The sequence below is a fragment of the Rutilus rutilus genome (genome assembly GCF_951802725.1).
Source record: "Rutilus rutilus genome assembly, chromosome: 3".
NCBI classification, from domain to species: domain Eukaryota; kingdom Metazoa; phylum Chordata; class Actinopteri; order Cypriniformes; family Leuciscidae; genus Rutilus; species Rutilus rutilus.
Genome location: NC_140211.1, coordinates 28878771 through 28901701, shown reverse-complemented (window position 1 = coordinate 28901701; position 22931 = coordinate 28878771). Strand labels below are relative to the sequence as shown.

Genomic DNA, 22931 nt, shown 5'->3' with positions numbered 1-22931 from the left:
GATAGAGCATTAAAGTCGACTAGTCTGTGCAACCTGTATTATTAATATATATTTTATTTGGTCAAGTCAGGTTTTGATGGAAAACTGATTTTAGTGATTTTCAGTCTTGGCAATACTTCTTATGAATGTCAACACATTTATCTGTCCTCCTCATCTTCTTCAGACGCCGCCTCCTCCACTGCAGCAGATTCCTCCTCAACGCAACAGCAACCTTCGTGAGCTGCCCATCGCATCTAGCAACAATAATAACCGCCCGTCAGTGCCTAGTGGGCAAGCAAAGCCAGTTACACAAAATGTTAGGCAAGGGCAGGCTGCTCGTTCTGGACCAGCAGGGAGGGGAGGACCTGTGGCACTAGGACAGGGCTCTGCCAGAGCACCGCAGCAGCCCAGTGTGCCTGGGATGAAGACAGAGTGTCCAGCTGCACAGTCAAGCACCACTCCAGAGGTAATACTGCATAGCAGGACTATATACATTTGGGAGGGGTTAACATTCAGTATGTTTTCCGCCCATAGACTTTTGCAATGGGAGCTATTTTAAATGCTGGAGATTTTCAATTTGAACAGCATTTTTGTACTGCAGTAACCTCATTAGTTAGTTTATGTGTAGCATAGTCCTATTACTGTTGTAGCTAATCAGCTCTCCTTATCGTGACTTGTTCTTATACTGATACTTTCTTTAAAAGCTTTGTTACTATAATCCAAAATCAGTACAGATTAAATTGTAGTATTTCTTTGTTTTAATAAAATGAATCCTAAACATCTTTAGTAGTTTAGTAGTTTGTAGTTGTTTTTTTTTTATTATTATAACCTGAATTTTGCCGTGGAATTTAGCCAAACTAAAATCATACCAGTCCATTTTTTTAAAGGCAGGCTAATGGATCTAGATAATGCAATTGACCATTTGCAAAGACCCGCCCCCTTTAGTTACTGTTGCTATGTCCGACAAGCCACACCGCTCTCACGCCACACCATGTTCTCACGCAGTGAAAAATACATCTCGGAGCAGAGAGGACACTGACAACGCGCTGACAGGACAGACCAGACCAGGTTACTTTTGTTTTGAAACAGTCACACCTTTCAAATTTGGTCATTTTTTCAAAGAAATTTAAACAATAAATACCGTTTTGTGGCTCTTTAATGTGTCTGACAGATCGCTGTAGAGCCTCAGTTAAAGCTGCTCGTGAACCGATCATCTCTTCCTTCTAGTTAATTTATAGCATCAAATAAACACGAATGAACGTAAGAAGGAATGTTGTTTTAACTGCGGAAAGATTTCAGTACACCGTTTTTCAAGTTCAAATCCTCCAACGTTAATCTACTAACTCTCCTGACTGCTTTGTCGGACAAAAATGGCGGATTCGGCGCATGGTGGATTATGATTGGTCAGATGGCCTGTCAATCAAACTCCCTGTGAAGGGTCAATTGTAGCTAAACTTTGTCCAGCATGTATAGATGTTAATTGGACTGCAATTTGCCTTGGTGTTGTGCATGTTCACCGAAAAAGGTGACATGGAACCTTTATTTAAGCCTTCATATTTTCGATTATGTATTGTGTATACTTTGACAGAGAAATGAAGCTGTAGCTTGAATTTACAATTGAATTTAATCAAACCAAAAGAAAAACTTGTTTTGCTTATCCTGAATTTATATTTGTCTTTGTTTAGGACCCAGATGAAGATGAGGAGACGCGTCAGTACAGACTGAAGATTGAGGAACAGAAGCGTCTGCGAGAAGAGATCCTCAAGCGCAAAGAGCAGCGCAGGCAGATGCAGGCTGGTGAGCGCAAAAGACAACTGATGGAACGAATCAGCGGCCAGAACCCAAACCAGACCCCACAAACGCAGAACCCCACACAGACCCCTGCAGCCCAACCCCCGCAGCCGGTCCCTTCACTGATCTCCAACGGATCCCCCCAGAACCCTTCGTCAGGTCTTAATTCCCCTCGTCCGATTGTGAAGGCTCGTCTGCAGAACACTAAACCTCAGGCACAGGCTTCAGGCTGGTCTGCACCACAGAAGCAACAGAACCCTGGTCCTGATGCCAACCAGCAGGGCCAATGGCAAGCACAGCAGAAGAGGACCATGACCCCACAAAACACTCAAAGACCGGGTGCTGTTCAGACCAGCCCATTAGAAGGGCATGGCCTGGGTCAGCCTCAGCTCGGCGGAAAGAGAACAGTGATGCAAAGAATGAACAGCATAGAATCACCACAGGTTCCACAGAAAGTGCGACTAGTTAAGCTTCTGGGAGAGGTGAGTAAATTTGTGACCCGTTTAAACTCTAGATGTGATCTTTAAAGTTTATATGCCACAGATTTTCTTTCTTTTCTTTTTTTTTTTTATCTTTGCCCTTTGCTGATTTTCTTGAAATAGTAAACCAGAGCTGTTGATAGAATAAATCAAAGAACTCGTCTCAAAGGCAAGGAGGATTTCCAATTATTCCAAAAGTCAAGGTGTCGACTTTTTTGACCACTAAAGTTTTTAGAGCCAAAAACTGTTTAAAGTACAAAGTGAATTTCTCTTTTTGACAGAATCAATACCGAAGGTGGTCTCCGTGCTGTGTTTTGTGACACCACACTTAATTGATAGAACACTTTTACCTTTTAAGCCCATAAATGGCACCATCCTAGCGTCATTAAAGTGAGTCGCTTGGCATTTGCGCCTTTACTTTGAGTGACAACCGATCCAGACATTCAAAAGGTTTGTGTCTTCTTTAAGTCAAGGTGCTATTTTATGGACCAAGTCGAGAAAGACCTAATAGAAGTTTATGTCGAGGTTTCAGCTACCCTTTTACATTAAGACTAGAGTTTGAGGTGGTTATGTACAAATCTGACAGGACATTTAATGCATCTCAACCAAGAAAAGGAGGACCCAAGAATGATTTATGGGCTCTAAGAGATTATTTGCTGTGTTGAATGAAGAGAAAACATCCTTTTCCAGTCTCCTGCCTGAAGCAAAGCTAAATATCTCCTTTGAGTGCTGGATCTCTGTGGATGAAGATAACTGTGTGTCAACTTAGTTAATAGAAAGCTACACATCGCTATCTGAAATGCCGTGACTCTGACTGACAAAGAGGAAAAAGGGGGAGGGGTGTCAGACTGAGAGAAGCTGATCCTCTAGGTGCTTCTCTTCTCCTGCTGTCAACCTCGGCTGCCTGACAATGTTATCTCTCTTTCTTGTTCTCCCTTCTAACTTGTGCTCGCTCGGTGTTACTCTCTTCATCTATCTCGTCTGGCCTCTTGCTTTATCCATCCATCACCTCATCATTGAAGTGTGTTAGAATAGGTGTCAGTCCGGGGACATCTGCAATTAATCTTCCTCGTCTGTGTTGATATCTGTGTAATAATACCTGCGAGAGTCCGGGAGAAAGAGAGATGGCGTTTTGGGCGGATTTGTATTTTTCCCAGCTTAGCCGTACAGATAAGAGCAAATTAAATTTTCATCGGGAAGAATACAAAGCCTGCGCCTTACAAAAGCAGCATGGGGGATGGAGGTGACGGGGTGGGTGGGGGAGGGGGAGGTGCCGTCACCCCGCCCCGGTGCATAGCAGCGGAGCATCTGATAGATGTAATCTGAATATGTGGATTTTGTATTGAGTTAGATTAATCCATTAACTCCCTCAGATGGAGACAGACAGAATAGAGATAATGCACATATTTTAGAAAAAGACAGATGGGAAGAAAAGGATGAGCATAGCATGGGTGGCAATTATGTCTTTGTTGTAGACTGAAGCAATGTGTCTATAGGGAGCATACTAATGTTTTACCAGCCTGAATATAAGCGGTCTTGCTTTCGGATAAGGAATACATGCTGATGTTTATTTCTCTTTGTAGTGGACAGTATTACATTTAGGGACATCACTGGCATTGCTATTGGGTACAGCGCATGTACAGGATGTGAAGAGAGTTTCAACCAGTATAATAAAAAGGGTTTATGAAAAACATTGCCTACCCTATCTTTAAAGGAATAGTTCACTTAAAAATTCTGTCATCATTTACTCACCCTCAGGTTGTTTCAAACATGTATGAATTTTTTTCTTTTGCTGAACACACAGGAAGATATTTTGAAGAATGTTTGTAACCAGTTAATGGACCCCATTGAATTCCATAGTATTTTTTTTTTTTTTTTTTTGGTTAGAATAAATAAATAAAAAACATTTGTTAATTTAGTTGTCATAGTGGAAAATTTAAAATTATTCAAAGAGGCCACTGGGGTAAGATGCCCCCTACCGGGGGCAAGAAGCCCAAACCCAATCAATCCCCCCACCCCCGGTAAACTTTTGCAGATTGTATAAATGGCTTTTGATATTCTTTTTAATATTCACAATTCACATATATTTTAGTGTCATGCATGTAAAATCCTAAATCAACTATTCTATTTAAAACTGTATTTTGAGCATTTCACACTGCACAGACAGATGGGGACCAACTGCAACAGACACTTCATCGGGTTGTATCGGATCAGTGTGTTGCCCCTGTCAGCATCTGTTGGCATCTGTTGGCATTGGTTGGTGTTTGTTTTTGTCAGTTGAACATGTTGAATCAGCGTTTGTCGGGTCGTGGCATGTCTGACAAGTGACGTGCTGTAATCTGGTGATTGTCTCTGGTCAGTGTCTGTCTATGCAGTGTGAATTGGTCTTTAGTCGAACAATTAAATATACGACGACAGACAAAGCACAATCCCAGTAAATAAGGTTCATCTGAAAGGTAAACGTATTCTTATGAAAAGATATTAGTGCTGTCAAAATTAACGAGTTAACTCATGCGATTAATGTTTTCACTTTAAAGGGGCAGTCACGCTACACTTTTTGCTCCGTTGACTTCCGTTCATACGCATGCGAATGCGTCAGACCGCAAACGCAAGCTCATGTGAAAAGTTCCGCATTTCTCTGCATTCCAAAGTTCAAGTTTGGTGAACTCTGAGCTGCGAATTTGCATCAAGTGAAGACGTTTGACCAGTAAAAGATCGATATGTCACAGCGTGACCTCTTGGCAGAATTAAAAGAACGATATTTTTGCAGTAAAGTCGAGTAGATTGTATATTTTTTTTACATTTTGAGTGTATTACTATTTGTTATATGTTGAATTCATGTTTACAAAATAGACGCTGCAAGGGTGCACGTCACGCCTAAAAGTTCACCAAACTTGAACTTTGGAACGCAAAGCGCAGTACTGGTGCTTGTCTGAATTATGCCAAAAAATTATGCCAAAATGCCAGTTTTGTCGAGCATAGTCTTAAATTATTTAAATGAAGTCTTAAATAAACGTAAAGAATTGTGAGAAAATGGGATTATCAGATCCGCGTCCCGCATCAGGGCTTAAAGTGACAGCAGCCTAATAAACCTGCTGCTGTCTGTCATTAAGGATAATCAAAGAAAAGAAAAGAAAAGAGAAAATCAATCTCTGCTCTTGACTGAATAACATTTGTAGCTTCAATAAGGATTAAGAATTAATCTATAGCCTATTTAATTTAGTCCTATAATTTATGCAGTGAAAACTACAAACCTCATAGAGCGAGACAATACAATACAAGCAGTATTGATATCGGTGATACTGGCCTTCTTTCAAAGAAAGATGCCAAACAAAATAATATTTAAAATATAGGCTACTGTCTTTGTTGTTTCTACATTAATTTGGAGATTAAATGTGAAATTATTGCAATATAAAAATAAAAAAAACGTACATTTTAGGTGCGATTAATCACGATTTTTTAGATTAATTCAGGTTTTTATTCGAGTAGTAATACCGTTAAAACAGGGTTTCTCAAACTCGGTCCTGGAGGGCCACTGTCCTGCACAGTTTAGCTCCAACTAGGCTTGGGCGGTATTCGAATTTTGATACCGTCAAACCTCCTCCCTATTTTACCGGGGTATACGGTATTACCGTGACTAATTAAAAATTATGACATAATGGGCTCAGACGGCGTCACCAAACTGTTGGCTTGTGCCTACACCGTTCAGAAACTGAATGCCAGATCGGGCAAAAATAAAAATAAAAAATCAAGCCCAACCCGTGCACGTTGTGTCGGCATTAACTGGTATTATGAGCCTGCGCCCGCATTATTCAACATAATATCTGTGTGCGTGCAACAAGCAAGAAGTGCCTTTGTAATCCGGTGACGCGTGTCCATTGATTTTTATTAATAAAACTTTTATGCAAAGATGGAAGTTGACGATCGCCATCTCTGTAGTGAACGCGCCTATAGAGAGAAATGCACATCATTAAACAATCAGAGAGTGGCCTTTTTCTTTTCGTTTTGAATTGTTTTGTTTAAAGAAATTGACGATCGGCATCTCCGTAGTGAACGTTATAGAGAGAAATGCACATCATGGATTACAGAGAGTAGGCTACGTTAGGCTAGTCTATTTATTTTCGTTTTGAACGGTTTCGTTTAATGAAATTGATGATCGCATCTCCGTATGAACGCGCCTAGAGAGAAATGCACATCATGGATTACTTAGCCTAATCAGTGAGTAGCCTATTTCTTTCGTTTTTAATTGTTTCGTTTAAATAAATTTCAAGCTTTATTTATATATAGTTGTCATGTCTGTGAGGCATAGCCTACACTGAGTTTCGGTTAATTTATGAGATTTCAATGCAAGTGACCGCGGCATGCCCATCATGTCATGATTATCCAGGCAATTGGTTAATGAAAAATTTATTACAATTAAGAAACAATATATACAAAACAAAATTCGTTTTAAAGAGGCCTTTTACAAAACGAAATTTATTGAAGTGGATCGTCTGACTCCCTATGCATCCCATCTTATTTGTGCCGTTAACTTTTCATAATCAACAAAGATGGAAAAAATAACATTATAATATTTTAACAAATACGAAACTTAATGCGCTTATTTAATGAACTCGAGAACAAAATGCATCCTGGCAGCAGTGAGTGGGCGGTTGTTTCGGAGATGCGACATTAGGTTATAGGTGTTTACATCTCTTGTATTTACCGCCTCTCCCTTCTCATTTGGTTGGAACCAGAAATATTGCCAAACTGCAACCACACATAAGCATTTTTTAGGCAATAAATAAATTATATATATTATAGGCTATATAAGTGCCGGTAATGACGGTATTGAAACTGATACCGGTGCTATTTTAAGATCCCGTGGTATCCGATATTACCGTAATACCGCCCAACCCTAGCTCCAACCCTGATCAAACACACCTGAGCAAGCTAATCAATGTCTTCAGGATCACTAGAAACTCACAGCTAGGTGTGTTTGATCAGGGTTGGAGCTAAACTGTGCAGGACAGTGGCCCTCCAGGACCGAGTTTGAGAAACCCTGTGTTAAAACCTTAACGATACCCATCCTCATCCATGGCATTAATGCTCAGAGATGCAGTCATCACTGTTGTGGAAGATGTTTTATAAATTCAGCTTCACCTTATCCTCTGAAACTGATCACAGTATCATCCCAAAACCAGAAAGCATCACACCATGGAACAGTTTTGTCGCTTATAATGTTGTTTGCTTATTCAGTTATTCTTCTGCCACATTGTGTACACTTTGTAAACTCTAAGGCTTGGCATTGTATTAAATGATTGGTTTTGATATAAGCAGTTTGAACATTTGTGATAGTCAGACTTCAGCATGATGGACTGTCATGTTAATTTTGTGTGCCTTTGGGGATTTTCTTTGTATGGGTTATAAAATGTATCTGCTCTGTATTCTGTAGGCAGATGCCGATCCCAACACTGGTCCGCCACAGCAACAGCAACAACCAATTGTTCGGCCTGCCCAACAACAGAGACTTGGTCCCATCAGGAAAGTTACCATGGCAACTGGTGGTGTACAAAATCAACAACAGGCAGGCCGTGGCGTGGCAAACCAAACGAACCGGGTATGACATTGAATCTGGATTACTCTCATAAGCCCTTAATTGGACAGGTGCACAATGCCATTTTGCACAGCTTACACTAAGCCCTGATACTAATGGTGCTTTCAAGTCATGTTGGACTCGGAATGAATGTATTTACGACTTCTTTAAGCCACGGATCTGTGAGTTGGGGACTTCTGAATTAAAGCATTATGGCGGTAGCTAATTGCTGTTGGTCATAATAAGCTGTAATTTTGGATTGTTTGAATGCACTTTGTATAGTGTTGATAAAAACGATCAGACTTGCCAGAAAGTTACGCATGTACATTGCCCTCATCCAATATTGGCACCCTTGGTAAATATGAGCAAAGGTGGCTGTGAAAATAAATCTGCATTGTTTATCCTTTTGATCTTTCATTAAAAACATTCACAAAATTCAAACCTTTTATGGAATTAAAACAATTGAAAGTGGATGAAAACTCGCATTATGAAATAAATGTTTTACTCCAATGCATGTTGGCCAAAATTATTGGCACCCCTAGAAATTCTTATGAGTAAAATATCTCTGAAGTATATTCCCATTCATATTTACTTTTTTTAGCACACCAGAGTGACTAGGAGCATGAAATTGTCCAGCCATGACTTCCTGTTCCACAGGAGTATAAATATACAAAGGCCAAATTCCCTTTATCATTCGTCACAATAGGGCTTTTCACACTCCGCTTAACCCCGGGTTAAAGTAGCATTTCACACTTGTAATTTAGATGCGGGGTTAGCACCGCTTTTTACCTGGGGTTATGAAACCCTGCTCCAGCTCTTAACTCTTGCAGTGCCAAACCGTTACAGTGTGAAACGATGTGGTGTTAGAATGCTACAACTAGATGCTTAGCAACCGACAACCAATCGCGCTCCTTATATTCACGCGCTTTGGGCAGTCACGGAAACAGCGCGACGTATATAAACGGTTGCTTCTGCGTATGATAGGAAAAATGTCAAACGGTGATGGAAAATGCAACAATTGGAGTGAAGAGGAGACAGTTTCATTCTTACCTTGTATAGCTTGAAAAGTTTTTTCTCAGAAAAAAAACTTGATATTACAGTCAGCAATGTGTAATATGAGGACTCACGCATAGCTGAAACTGTCTGTTATCTTCTTGGTCTGGAGTGAGGTTTACGTGAGGTAACTTGAAAATAAGCGGAATGCTAGAGCCTTTATGTAAACAGGTCCTGTGCTGCGTTTGTCCCGTCAGTAACACTGACACAGAAAATATGCAAATATGGACTTTAACCCGGTTTAGGGTTTATGAATACCTAGGATTAACTGCTAACCCCGGGTATAGTATGAGGAGTGTGAAATGTGAAGCAAGATAACCCAGGTTTCCGTTTACCCTGGCTTTAGAATGACCCAGGATGAACTATTTCAAGTGTGAAAAGCCCTAATAAGTAAAACCAAAGAATTTGATGTGCAGCAAGAGATGACTGAGCTTCACTAAATAGAAAGTGGCTGTAAGAAAATAGCTAAAGCATTGAAAATCCCTTTTCCACCATCAGGGCAATAATTAAAAAATCTAAAAGGACGTGCACGGTGAGGAGGAAAGATTGAGTGGCCAAAGACTCTCCAAGGATCACAGATGGAGAATTGCAGAGATTAGTTGAGTTTTGGGGTCAGAAAGACAAAAAAATAATAATAATCAGACAGCACCTGCATCACAACATGTTGTTTGGGAGTGTTTAAAGAAAAATACTCCTCGATCATCCAAAAACAAACTCCAGCATATTCAGTTGTCAGACACAACTGGAACTTCAAAAGGGACCGGATTCACCGGTCAAATGAAAGTAAAAAAATTTGCTATTTGGCAGCATACTCACCAGATGGTTTTTTTTTTTTTTTTTTGGCAAACAGGGATAAAAAGTACCCCATGCCCACGGTTAAATATACTGCTGGATCTTTAATGTTGTGGGCTTATTTTTTTGCTGGAGGTCCTGGACATCTTGTTCAGATACATGGCATCATGGATTCTAGCAAATACCAACAGATCAAAATCAAAACCTGACGGCCTCTGCTAGAAATCTTATAATGAGCCGTGGTTGGATCTTCCATCAGGACAATGATCTAAAACAAACTTAAAAATCAACACAAAAATGTGTTACTGAGCACAAAACCAAACTTCTGCCATGACCGTCCCAGTCCCTGACCTGAACCCTATAGAAAATGAGTGGAGTGAACTGAAGAGAAGAAGCACCAACATGGATCTGGGAATCTGAAGGATCTGGAGAGATTCTGAATGAAGGAATGGTTTCTGATCTCTTGTCAGGTGTTCTCCAAACTCATCAAGCATTATAGGAGGAGACTCAGAGCTGTTATCTTGGGAAAAGGACGTTACAATAATTAGGTGCCAGTAATTGTGGCTAACGTGAACTACAGAAAAGCATTTATTTCATAATGAAACCCCCCCCCCCCCCACTTCCAATTGTTTTACTTCAATGAAAGGTTATAATTTTGTGAATTTTTGGAATGAAAGATCAAAAGGATAAACAATGCAGATTTATTTTCACATCCACCTTTGCTCATATTTCCCAAGGGTGCCAATATTAGTGGAGGGCACTGTGACTAGTTTGAGTAGTCAGATCAAATTCCCTGTATCCCATCATCCTTTGTGGCAACACAAGAATGATAAAATACACTACACTTCCCGAGCATGCGCTAAGCACTGCCAATCGCAACACACTGGGCCAGCTAACCAATCACATCACAGCGCATTTCGAATTTCGAAACGAGGGGCTTCATCGAAATCGGCATTTTCGAGCCAGGCTGGGGAGAGAGGTGCTGTAATAATGTAAAATATGTGAAAAAATAATGCATTTTTTGAATAATCAAGCTTGAAGACATATTTTAGTACAACCCAAAAACAAAATCAAGACTTCGTAAAAGGGCATAATAGGACAAAAATAGAAAACGGCTATTTGAAGTTGTAATATTATTTTTCATCAAATAATGCAGCCTTGGTGAGCTTTCTATTAGAACTAAAAAAGCTTTCTGTCTTTGTCAGGAAGTGAAAAAGAGAAAAGGATGAAATTATCCAGTGCGTCCATTTTATTCTGACCAAAATCGCTTGAATGCACACGTCGTAATTCTATTTATATTTGCTTTTCTTCATGGGCTTGTGTAGTGCTGTCCAGAATATACAACCACATCTGCTCTCTTTGTGAGAGTTTTCCCTGTCATGAAGAGCTGCTCTAAGTGGTTCTCTCCCTCACGCTTCAGCACTAGTAAAGACGGCAGATTTGGTTTCCTGCTATGGCTCAGCTGTGTCACTGCTTCTCCCAGGGGACTGGTAGCTGTTTTGGAAGAGAGCAGGAGCAGTAATGATATGGAACAGAGTGCCAGGTGTGATGATATTGACAGGCTGAAGCAGGAGAGATGAAGATCCCTTGGCCTTTTCCGCACGCTGCCGTCTCTGTACAGTAGTCCGTTCTCAGGGGACAAATACAGTGCTAACGTGTGTCAGTCAGTCACAGCAGAGTGCCTTCCTGCACAGCCTCTCGCGCCGTCTCAGTCAGACTGTCTTGCTGCATCTGCCCGAGCTCTCATGTTGAGTCAGATATTCTAAACACTTGCTGCTGTTTACTGATATAACCGTGGCCTTGTAAATCACTCACTCATATTGTACCTGGTGTCTCGCTGGGAGCAAAAGTGTATTTTATACTGAGTAAGTGGTGAGAGAGTGGGATTTTTCTGCATGGCAGCTGCGCTTAGTTGAGTCCAGAGCCAACCTGGGCCTTTTGATGCACTTTTATTTGAAAACATGGATGAAATGCCTTTGTATTGTACTGGAATATTTTATCTGAACCAAATTCGAACCGATTTACATTTTTATGTTTAAATATACATTCAGCAACACAAAATATATATATATATATATATATACATATTTGTTCATATTTACTTGTGCTTTTGTGCAGATATAAGTTATAATATTGTTTATTTTGTATAAATATGATTAATCTCATATAGATTTTGTAGTTAATTAACCCGCTAACAAAGCGCTTCAGTTTCCCAGTGCAGCTCAAACAGCAATGCTGTTATTTGAAACAGTAATATTCATTTTAGATTAGTTTCTTTTCAAAATCAGTGATGCATTATTAATAATAACTAGCACTTATTTTTCTTGTATCATTTTCATCAACAATATGGTTTAATTAAAATAATTTCATTTCATTATTGTCCGTGCACAGGCGGTTACATTTTATTTATCCATGGCACATGCATTTTTATTCTTTATATGCAAGTTGGTTTTATTATTTAGGCATTGTTTTATTTATCGGTATTGGAAATAGATTTTTTTATTTTTTATTAAGAAAGTTGGCCATAGCTATGTAAAATTAATTTTAAAACTTACACTGGTTCAAACAAGTCTTCTGTACTGTATATGCTTGATTTATGTTGAAGTGCTTGGGACATAATAGTGAGACTTTTGTTTTAGAAATCAAGCTATGAAAAGTTATATACAAATTTGGATTTAGATTTATCGGCCAATATATCGGTTATTGGCTTTCAAATATTAAGAATTATTGGTTAACAGTATCGCCCAAAATTTTCATATTGGTGCATCCCTAAAATGCAACTTCTTTCAAAAACATTACCAAAATCTTTCTGACCCCAAACTTTTTACCAGTCGTGTAAATCCCCAGAGTTTCAGTCAAATTAGCTTTTAAATGATTTGTGTAGTGTTTTTGTTTAGCATCCAGAGCACTTTTACAAAAAATAGTGCCATAAAACACACAAGAGTCTTTATTAGCTTACAAAATTAAAGGCGTATATTATACTGACATAAAGTTTGTGCTTAACTGTGACTTTGGCCTTATCTTTCTTTAGTCTGCGCCCAGCATAGAGCTTTGCTTTCAAGGCCAAAGAGCTCAGCTTCAGTCTCAACAGGCCACAACATTTTCATTCACCAGGTTTTGTCACATGGCCTCTAGCAAACTCCAGGCGTGACTTAATGATGGCCTTTTTCAGAAGTCTTTTTCCCTCTAGCCACTTCACGCTTAATCAATAAAGTGCTGAAGAGATTGGTGCATTGTCTCTCCTATTTCAAGTTTAACTATATTATCTAATATTTTCTGTAGCTACAGAATTTTTTATATAGTTTAACTTGCTTTTTGAAACCGTTTCTTCATTATATGTTTGAACCATGGAAGTCTAACAATGCCTCTGAAAATATAAACATTGTGTATGAATTATAATGTGTCAGTTTTTTTTTTTTTAAGAGCAATTACAAGTACAGGCAGAGAGAGTAAAAATAGCTAACGGATATAACTATGAATTAAACAACAAAGATTCCAGTTTCAGCATCGCATTAAAGCACTGGTTTCTTCTGTGATGGTCTCGTCTTACTTTTTTATTAATATCATAGTGGTTGTTAGCTGGTAAAATGTACTATTAATTTAATATTCCCCTTACTTATGTCCACAGTTAGTGGTTCGGGGCCGAGGCCGTGGCCGTGGTGGGGGGCGTATGATGATGCAGCAGAGCCCAAGAGCTGAGGATTGTCAGCCCAGCACTGTCTGCATTGAGGGTTTATCCACCACCACAACCAACAAACAGCTCATGAACCTTCTCAACTCCATTGGCCCTGTTGAGGTTAGGCCACACTGACTTTGTTTTGCACATTTCCAAAATGTATATCTATCTTTTGTTTTATTATGGGTCAAGTAAAGGTGTGTACACTGTGTGTTACTTGCTATATCGTTATTACAATGCCCTGAGCAAACACCAAATTGGTGACAGCACCACCTGCTGGCCAAAGAGCATAAGACACTGTATACTTTTAGAATACAGAATCTTGGTCTAAAGTGATGCTTCTTTGCACCATATTTTTCAGAGGGGCTTCTTTTGGCAGGTTTTTTTTTTTTTTACCCCAAGCATATTTATTATGTATTTAAGTTTCAACTTCATCTCAGTTAACTGTTTTGAAGACCATAATATCTTAAGAACAATAAAGTAATAAATGGTATTAAAAGTAGCACATAGGTGGCTAAACAGCATTATGTTGATGAGATCCTGGGTTTACTGTTGTTTGAATGTTTAAATCAATCCATGAGGAGTCATTTAGTAATTCTAGTAATTTACAACATGGTCTGTCTGAATAGTCAATTCTGATTGGCTGGAAGGTGTGCATTTAATCTGTTTAATGCACAGTTAGTTTAATCACAGTGTGCTGTCTTCGACAGTCACTCACACATAGAGAGAAATTCAGGAGCATTGAAACTTGTCAGTCTAGTCAAATTTTGCACTATGATGTAGATTCTGGCAGTGCCCTGCTAAAAGTGGAGATGGTTCTTTGCCTCCACATTGTGCATTAAAATCCTTTGTAAAAATTCAATTATCCCCCACATACACTTGCACATAAAACAAATCACGTTTGCAAATTACCTCGACTTCCTGACTGGCCCAAAGAAGAATCTGTTTTCTGAGTAGAGTGGTCTCTTAAAAATATTACAATAGTGCCATCTAGCTGTGTGCAGTCAGTGATGCACTCCTGTATGACTTTCCCCCTGCTCTTGAGGTGCATCACCCACTGTTATTGTGTAAAGAAACATCTCTCATAGAAAATGTAGATGAATGCTTATATACCAAAACCTACTGCTAAAACATTTGTGTGATTCTTTAATAGATGTTTACAATGTTGCCTGAGCAGCGGAAAGCCATTGCCAAGTTTGTGAACCCAGAACATGCAGTGAGCTTTCAGCACAGCTTTCACAGGTAAGCTTTTGAATTCGTCTTAAACTTAGTTGTGCTTTTGTTAACGCAATTCAATGCATGAACATAATAGATAATTTGATTTTGGGGCTTTCCCCCCCCCCCATGATTTTATAGAACAAGACTTAATATACATTATAAATGTAGTTGCGAATACGATTTTGATTAGATTCCTATGGACCTTTTCATGCCTGGTCCATGTTAATAGCCCTAAAAACTTGACAAAATTGTCTAAATCACGGGTGTCCAGTCCTGCTCCTGGGGGCCAGTGTCCTGCAGAGTTTAGCGCCTCCAACCCCAATTAAACACACCTGAACCAGCTAATCAAGGTCTTACAATGAATACTAGAAACTTCCAGGCATGTGTGTTGTGGCAAGTTGGAGCTAAACTCTGCTGGACAGTGGACTGAGGACTGTGTTTGGACACCCCTGGTCTAAATTCTATTGCTGTTGTAGGACAGTTATCAAATATTGAATCTCAGAAGTTTCTTCACATATGGTGTGAATTGCTGGGAAGCGAGAAAAAAGATTGTGCTACAGCATTAGACCAAAACTTCCGCTAACGTGTTGGTATATTTACGTGTTGTTATTGGCTGAAGCAGATCAGAGTTGTTGTGCCTAATGGTTTGCGTCGCTGAAGGGCGAATGTAATGTGCATTCAGCAAGCATTACTCATCATAACTGTGTAACAAAGAACAAGAGCTCTGCTGTAACTCTACTGACTGTCATGTTTTGATGGAGATGCCCAAGTTTAGCTTGCTTTTAAATGTGTGTGTCTCATTTCAATCACATGTTCCCTTGATTACATAGGCACATGATAGATTTGTCTCACATCGATGTTTCCGTTATTGATGGCTGAGGAACATTCAGTTCAACAGAAGAGAAGACAAGAGAAGTGAGCAAGAAGAGCACTTCTCTTTCTGAAAGACGGGCAAACAATCGGACGCACAATCAGGATGCTAAAGCTTCGGATGCTGTGTGGAAAGTACTGTCAACAAACTCAATCCACGTGCATGAAAGAGTAAAAAAACAAAGAGCCAAACACTAGCTGTGTCCTGCTGGATATGGCGCAGCATTAGAACTCATGTTGTGAATGACTTTGGCATGAAGTCTCGCTCTTGTTTCTGTACATTCATTTATATATGGAAATCAGTAATGTTCTGAACCAGCAGGTGAAAAGAGACAGAGGGATGAAACCAAGTCATTTTTATGACACTTGATAATAGTTGCTTCCATCCTGTAGCTCTCAAGACAGATCACCAGAACAATTCTTTTCAATAGGAATTCTTGATTTATTTTGGATGTTCCTGTCATTGGACTTGAACAAAGCGTTAAATGGGGGCTTTGGCCTGACTGAATGAATGTTCTGTATGCTGCAGTTGTTTTTGTCACCTGTAGAGGGCAGCAGAACTCTTCTGAATGGAGCTCGTGGCCCAGGGCATGTTGTGGACATCAGAGTGAAAAGCACTGCTTTGTAGAGGTGCTGTTGAGGAACTTCAGGGGCATTTTTGGGTTGAGGTTTTTTCTAGTTGAACATCTTTGGAAGCCACTGTGAGATTGCGAATGTCTCTCTCTCTTTTTTTTTTTGTGCATTTGTTCATGACTATTTATGATCTTAAGTTTATTCATTGTCCCTTTCACCATTATTATTGTATTGCCAGTTGAGTTTTGTTCCGCAGAGCTGGAGTGGTCTTTGTGACAAACTATTTGACAAAATATGGCTTTTATACTTTGATTTTAAGTTGTGGTGCTGGAGTCGCATATTTAGATTCTTTTAATTGTTGTTAGAAACGGCTTCTAGGAAAGTATTAAAGGCTGTCAGAAAATCCCCCCTTTGGTAATGCTCCTTTTAATGTGCTTAGTTTTCTTTCCTCGGAGTTTAGCACATTGTGTGTGGAAGAGGATGACTGAATCGAGGCCCGTGTGATGATTTTATTGTAGCTTTTGATGGTGGTGTGGGTTGTTTAGAGCAGTGGTTCCCAATTCCAGTCCTCGGGACCCCTTGCTCTGCACATTTTGTAGGTCTCTCTTATCTGACACACTCAGTTCAGGTTATGGAGTCTCTCCTAATGAGCTGATGATCTGGTTCAGGTGTGTTAAATAAGGGAGACATACAAAATGTGCAGAGACTGGAATTGGGAACCACTGGTCTAGAGCACAGGTCATTTGTTTGTGAAGGGAGATATTTTGAATCTAATGTTTGTATGGTTATAGCTTGGACTTTGCAGTTGGTCAGACAGGAATTGAGTAGTTAGGGATAGGGATTGGTCAACATCAGCTGTCGGGTACTCTTCATTTTCTACTTTATTTTGTATGTTTTTTTTTATATTTTATTTTTTTAGGTGAATATATTACAATCCCTGGTTTTTCATAGCCTCAATCATGAGTGTTTCACATCCCAAATTGTTGTTGTTATATCATCGTCGTTATTATTTGTATTAATAATGATAATAATAGTTCATCAGTATGGTGTAAGTATAGTGCTTGTAAAGTTTAATTGTACAGCTTAAACTGAACTGTCACGTTATTGCCCCAGAACTGCTCTTTGGTTTAGTGGGTTATATTGTTCATATTTTGATTGATTAATTTAATCCAATCACTTTACATTTTAAGCTACTTATGTTGCAAAAACAGTCTTGTTATAGTATCTAAAATATCTCAGTTTTAGATAATATAACAGTATAACAAAATCCCTGTTATGTTGTAGCCACTTCATTAAAAAAAAATTATCAAATAAATGTTTGTAGTTATTAGCACATCCAGGTCTACAATTTCAAAGGATTTGGGAGCAACTATTATCAGTGGTCACTTTTTTGTATATAATGGGAAAAAAAAAAATGTGTATGAAGCTGTCGACTCTGTTGTTTTCTCATTGAAATCTTTCCATGTTTGAAATGGTTTAAAAATACCTACTTGTATGTGACAGGTGAATTTCTTTTCTCAATTTGTTTTTATATATCAACATAAAAAAAAGTATCCCTTGGTCATTTTACAACAATTTTGTTATTGCAGAACTTAGAGCTTATTATTTGAAGATATTTTAAAGATGAAAAATAAAAGGTGGTCACATATATACCATGTAAATACGGGTATGTGAAGCCAGCTGTCTTTATCACCATTAACTGTTGTCTGATGTTGTTTTGTTGTGTTTGAAGATTCCCTCTTGCATCCTAAAATATGTTTTATTATTCTAAACACAACATGCTCATTTCCCTAATGTTCGTCCATCCTCCCCCGAATGTTTCTGTTGCCAAATGTTGAAATTGATTTTAGGGGAAATGATTTTTTCTAATTAAGGTGCAACAATTTATCTGAAGACTTTTCTCTTGACTGTCCAAGACTTTGGGCCATTGGCTTTCAAGTTCATTTGTTAAGCTGCTACCCTTCAACACCCACTTGCTTTAAGATCCACTTGTGATTTATAATATAGTAGTTGGCCATGATTAATCCCAGTACTCTTTGTCTATATGTTTGTATTAATATTTTGCATTGTGAGTTTCCAGGAATCACAGAAATATATATATAATGGGTAAGATTGTAAATAATGTTATAAAATCAAAACACATGGATCCTTTTGACTAAGATTTTTACGTTTATTTTGTTTTTGTTAACTTTGAGTTTTGTAGACATGCTCTGTTTAAAATTGGTATAGGGCACGGATTTGTTTTTTATTTATTGGTTTGAATGTATTTATATAAAAAGAGTGAATCCTATGGATTTAAAAGGTTTCAGCTAGTCTGAAAAACACTATTTTAATACATTTCTAATTATAAATCTTATAAGACGTAATATTTATAAATGGTCTTATAAGAGAGAAAAACGGGTTCATATTGAACCTTTTGGTAACTTCATTGTAAGTTTAGATTAACTTGGGGAAGCTGTCCCTTTCCTAACTGTAATCACACATGTGACAAGTTTAAGTTTTCAGAGATTGACTTGTTGGTCACTTTTTGGCAGAGATTTTAGATAAGCTATATAGTCCAAAATAGTGTTAAAGGTATTTTACTTTTTGGTGTGTTTTTGTTTTATATTGTTTTGTTTCTTTATTTCTGTCAATCACAAGTGGCTGGCACACTCCCCATGTTTTAATTTTGTATTTTTTTTACATGGATCCTGCTGCAGTTGAACAATTGGCCAGTTTATAGAAATACCAGGATGGCCTATTGCTTCAAGATAGGACTTCTAGGCCTGGTTTCACAGACAGGGCTTAGATTAAGCCAGGATTAGGCATTAGTTCAATTAGGACATTTAAGTAGCTTTTATAAATGTGCCTTAGAAAAGAAAAAAAAAGCGTTACTGGTGTGCAACTTGAGAAAAAAAATCAATGGCACTGATATATTTGAAGATATGTCAGTGCAAGTTACTTTCAGTTAAACCTGCATGAGACATGCATTTTAGTCTTAAGCCTTGTCTGTGAAACCTGGCGTTAGATTACTTCCATTTCTTATAATGGTAGTCAGCTCTAAGACCAGAGATGTGGCATGTTTTTGCTCATTGTTTTATTTGTCAAACACAATACACTGCTTCCCTTTGGCAGCGGTATGATTATTTGTCACTTGAAATTAAACCATTTTTTTTCTCTTTTCCAGGACAGAGCTTCCGGGAGCACAGAAAGGAGGGTTTTTCATAAAACAAATGCTCTGTAGCCCCTTTACAGTCTAAGATGGCATTGGTTTTCAAAAGGAATTATTAGGACGGTTTAAGTTGCAACCCTATAAAAAGATTCTTTGAACATAGCAGATGAGATTGTTTTGAAAATGTCATACATTTTCACACTAGCAAACAATCATTGCAACTATTGCCCCGGACAGGACGATGAAGTATACAGACTAGCAGATTTGTTTTGATTAGTCTTGTTTAGCGCTCTGTTGATCTGATGCTGACTTCATTTTAGGATGGCTGGACTATGAAGTTGATGGGTTCGAAGTAAACTTTTAATTGCTTAGTTTTTGAGCCTTTTATGCTATATTTGAGCCTTGTTTATCATCTTTAGTGCAATGATTGACTGAAGGGAGGAGCGTTCATAGCTGATACCTTCCCATACCCGCATCCCACTGCAGTGCTCCTGAATTCTGGTCTCCAAGACCTGAACTGTTGAATGTTGTGTATTGACTCTGGTGTTTATCTTTCTGGTTTGGTGATAGTTTTGATCGTTATTATAATGAAAATACGGTTGTATCAAATTCCTCCTTAAAATCATTCGAGCGAAGGTCCTTGCACCGTGAAAGGAACATTGCTTTTGAAAACCTCTGCATATCTAAAATCATGCGTAACAAAATAAAATGGAAATATTAAACTAATATGAAAAACCCTCCTTTTGTTTTCAGTTCTAAATAATGTTGTGTCTGTCTACAGTAGAGCTGCGTCCAGATGATGCTAACTTGTGTTATTTTCTCAACAGGTCCTCTTCAGTTTAAGTGGTACCAGATATCCCTTCTCTTGTATCTCTTTCTTTCTTTCTTTCTTTCTTTCTTTCTTTCTTTCTTTCTTTCTTTCTTTCTTTCTTTCTTTCTTTCTTTCTTTCTTTTTCTTCTCTCTCTCTCTCTCTCTCTCTCTCTCTCTATTTCTCTATTTCTCTCTCTCCTTCTCTCTCTCTATCTCTCTCTCTCTCTCTCTCTCTCTCTCTCTCTCTCTCTCTCTCTCTCTCTCTCTCTCTCTCTCTCTCTCTCTCTCTCTCCTGCTCTTTTCATCTGGGTCTGAGGCTTGATGGGAAGGCTGTTGTTGATCTCACTGTGGTGTTGTGTGAACATAATCCTTCTGTATTAAAGCAGGGGGACCTTGCTTCTGGATTTCCTTTCTGTATTAGCCCACGTCCGTGGAAGTTTTGCGTCTCTGGGACCACACCCTACTGAGTTCCAAAGTTCAAAAACTTGCACAAATCCCAAGAATGATCTGTACACTCTTGGCAGCTGTACACACGTGTTGTGTTGTTGGATGAAAAGAAAACATTACTTGGAAATCATTATTGTATTGGGGAAGTGATTTATGCTGCTTTGATCGCCGTTTTGTTGTCCTTCAGTCTTGTATTAATGGAACGGTTTTGATGTGTTTGAAATGTGTACACCGGACTGTCCTACATGTTGAATTCTGAAGAATATAAATGGTGTTTGTTTAGTAACCTTTTATGGAGCTTGTCAAGTGGAAACCGATAATATGCCTTGACTGTACTTGTTATGAATAATTACTTGAAATAAATCCTTTTCATGGATTTCATCTTCTGTGTTGCCCACGTTCTTGTTATTGAGTGACGAATTAATGGCTTTTGATACTCCTCTTGCATCTACTTTCTGAGAGTATAAAGTAAGCCTATCGCAGTTTAAATCAACAAAAATCGCCATCTTACAAATTTCTTACAAGTAATCATTATGCCACAATAAGCAGTGGTCCACACCAATCTGTCAAAAGCTGTGGGTGCTTTATTCCCTGGAAATAAAGAAGGAAAGAAGGAAGACATTTCCTGGAAGTTTCCATTCCCTGGAAATTGTACTTTTGGAAAAGTGACCGTCACTTGGGTAAACATTCATGCAATTAAAATGAATGATTGGAATTTAACGATAGGCAACCTTTATTTCATTCCCACCTCACAACAGTTGCCAGTCCATTTTTGTTTGCAGTTGCCAGTAAGCGTTTGTTGAAACAGTTGCTCTCTCTGCAGACACAAGGCCCCTCTGAAGGATTAGTTGGGTTTTATTTACCTGCTCCGAGGAATGCTTTCGCCCAGTCGCTTTTGTGTCTGTGTAAATGCTCAAGGTCAGGGCTGAGAGTGAGCCTCACCAACAGCTCTAAAAAGCAGCAAAACCTGCAGCACAATGAAGTCTTCTCAAGAATTGGTAGTGGAATTTCTATTCGTGTTGCAACAGAGTTCAAAAGCTCAAACTTCCATTCACTCACTAGTTTTAACACCCTTCAAAGTGTCCATGCGCGCGCACACACACACACACACATTAATCAGAAAAGACAATAAATGGATATAGTTGTATATTTAGTTCTTTGTTGTTGGTGCAACACAGAGATAGTGAAGACACTGATCTAGCCATCTTTTATATTAGCTAATAATAGAAATTGCACGCCAATAAGGCTAGAACATTCCCTTCAAACTTTAGTACTATTCTCAATACCCAGTTTATCAGCTGAGCTCACATTGACTCTCTGGGACTATTCCTCTATATATTATTGATAATATTGTTCAGCAGAGAGTTCACATGAATGATATCATGATCTGGGAGGTGCTTGCGAAAGTTTTACAATTGTAAGGATGACATCTGGCCATTCAGTTTTACAAAACAGAAACTATTTCACTTTGCTATGGATGTGATCAGCTTTTGTCATTTCGAATTTCTACTGTCTGAACTGGGTTTGGGGCTCATTGTTAGCCTGCATAAAGTTAGGCTGTCTTTTTTCCTTGCTTGAATAGAAGTCGCATATCACATCTCAGACTAAACCAAAGGAAAAATCTGAAATCGTTAGAGTTTGGGTTTACCTTATACCCGCGAGTTAGAGTTATGCATCGTGTATTAGATTTGAAGTGGATGGCTTCCTCACTTCCTCTCGTTGCACCTGGTGCACCACCTGTTTCATTCTTGCGAATGCGATTAACTATAAAAATCACTATTATATGAAGAAGGGAAAAGTGTGTTTATAATAGCCAAATGTGTAGTCTAATAATTTAGCCTAATGTATTTGATTCCGTCACCGTCACATATTTTGACGTAATTCTCATGGCGGCGAGTAAAAGCCACATTAAAGACCCTGACATGAGAAATCACCAAAGAGCCAATCTAACAGGCAAGGCGATTTCCAGTAAATGTGCTGGTGCGTTTTAAGCACGCAAACAGTAGGCTAGCCTTTTTAATCTGCGTGAGAGATTTTCAGCTGTTTACGCTAAGGAGGACTATCCTGTTCATATTTAACATGGGACCACAACTTTTCGCAAGCATACAAAATGCAGATCAAAGACTTTTTCGCGTCTTACCGATAGCCGCTTTCAACATTTAACTTTCCGCATTTCCACACGTTGGTTTGAATGGGTTGGTTTCTCCCACTCGAGCTTTATGCAAACTGAATAGCCCGATTTACGTGGGGGGAAACTCTGGTCCACTCTATCCGATTATACGTTTTTCATTACAACAATAAAATATTTTGTATTTAATGATTGTAAGCCATCTTTTGTTGTGCCATGTCTTAAACGTGACCGCAATGAACATAATTAGCCCTGTTAATATTTTAATAAACTGCCGCCGAGAAGCGACTTTTTAAGCAACAGCAATAACAATTAAATATTTATGAGCGTTAATGATATCAATAACAACAATAGCCTATTAAATCTTCTGATTATTAAAATGATAGGT

The 22931-nt window shown here is 38.6% G+C and overlaps 1 protein-coding gene across 3 annotated transcripts in view; it reads left to right on the top strand.

Moving 5' to 3' along the window:
• The window catches only part of rbm33a (RNA binding motif protein 33a), a 49798-nt gene extending 32093 nt beyond the window's left edge, over positions 1-17705 (top strand). For all 3 annotated transcript variants that reach the window (XM_084404636.1, XM_084404637.1, XM_084404635.1), the window contains exons 14-19: positions 164-445; positions 1665-2252; positions 7684-7848; positions 13298-13465; positions 14499-14587; positions 15394-17705. In XM_084404636.1, the coding sequence (XP_084260762.1) occupies positions 164-445; positions 1665-2252; positions 7684-7848; positions 13298-13465; positions 14499-14587; positions 15394-15442 (1341 nt within the window). In that variant the 3' untranslated portion in view covers positions 15443-17705. The remainder of the gene's footprint in view (positions 1-163; positions 446-1664; positions 2253-7683; positions 7849-13297; positions 13466-14498; positions 14588-15393) is intronic.
• The last annotated feature ends 5226 nt before the right edge of the window (positions 17706-22931 follow it).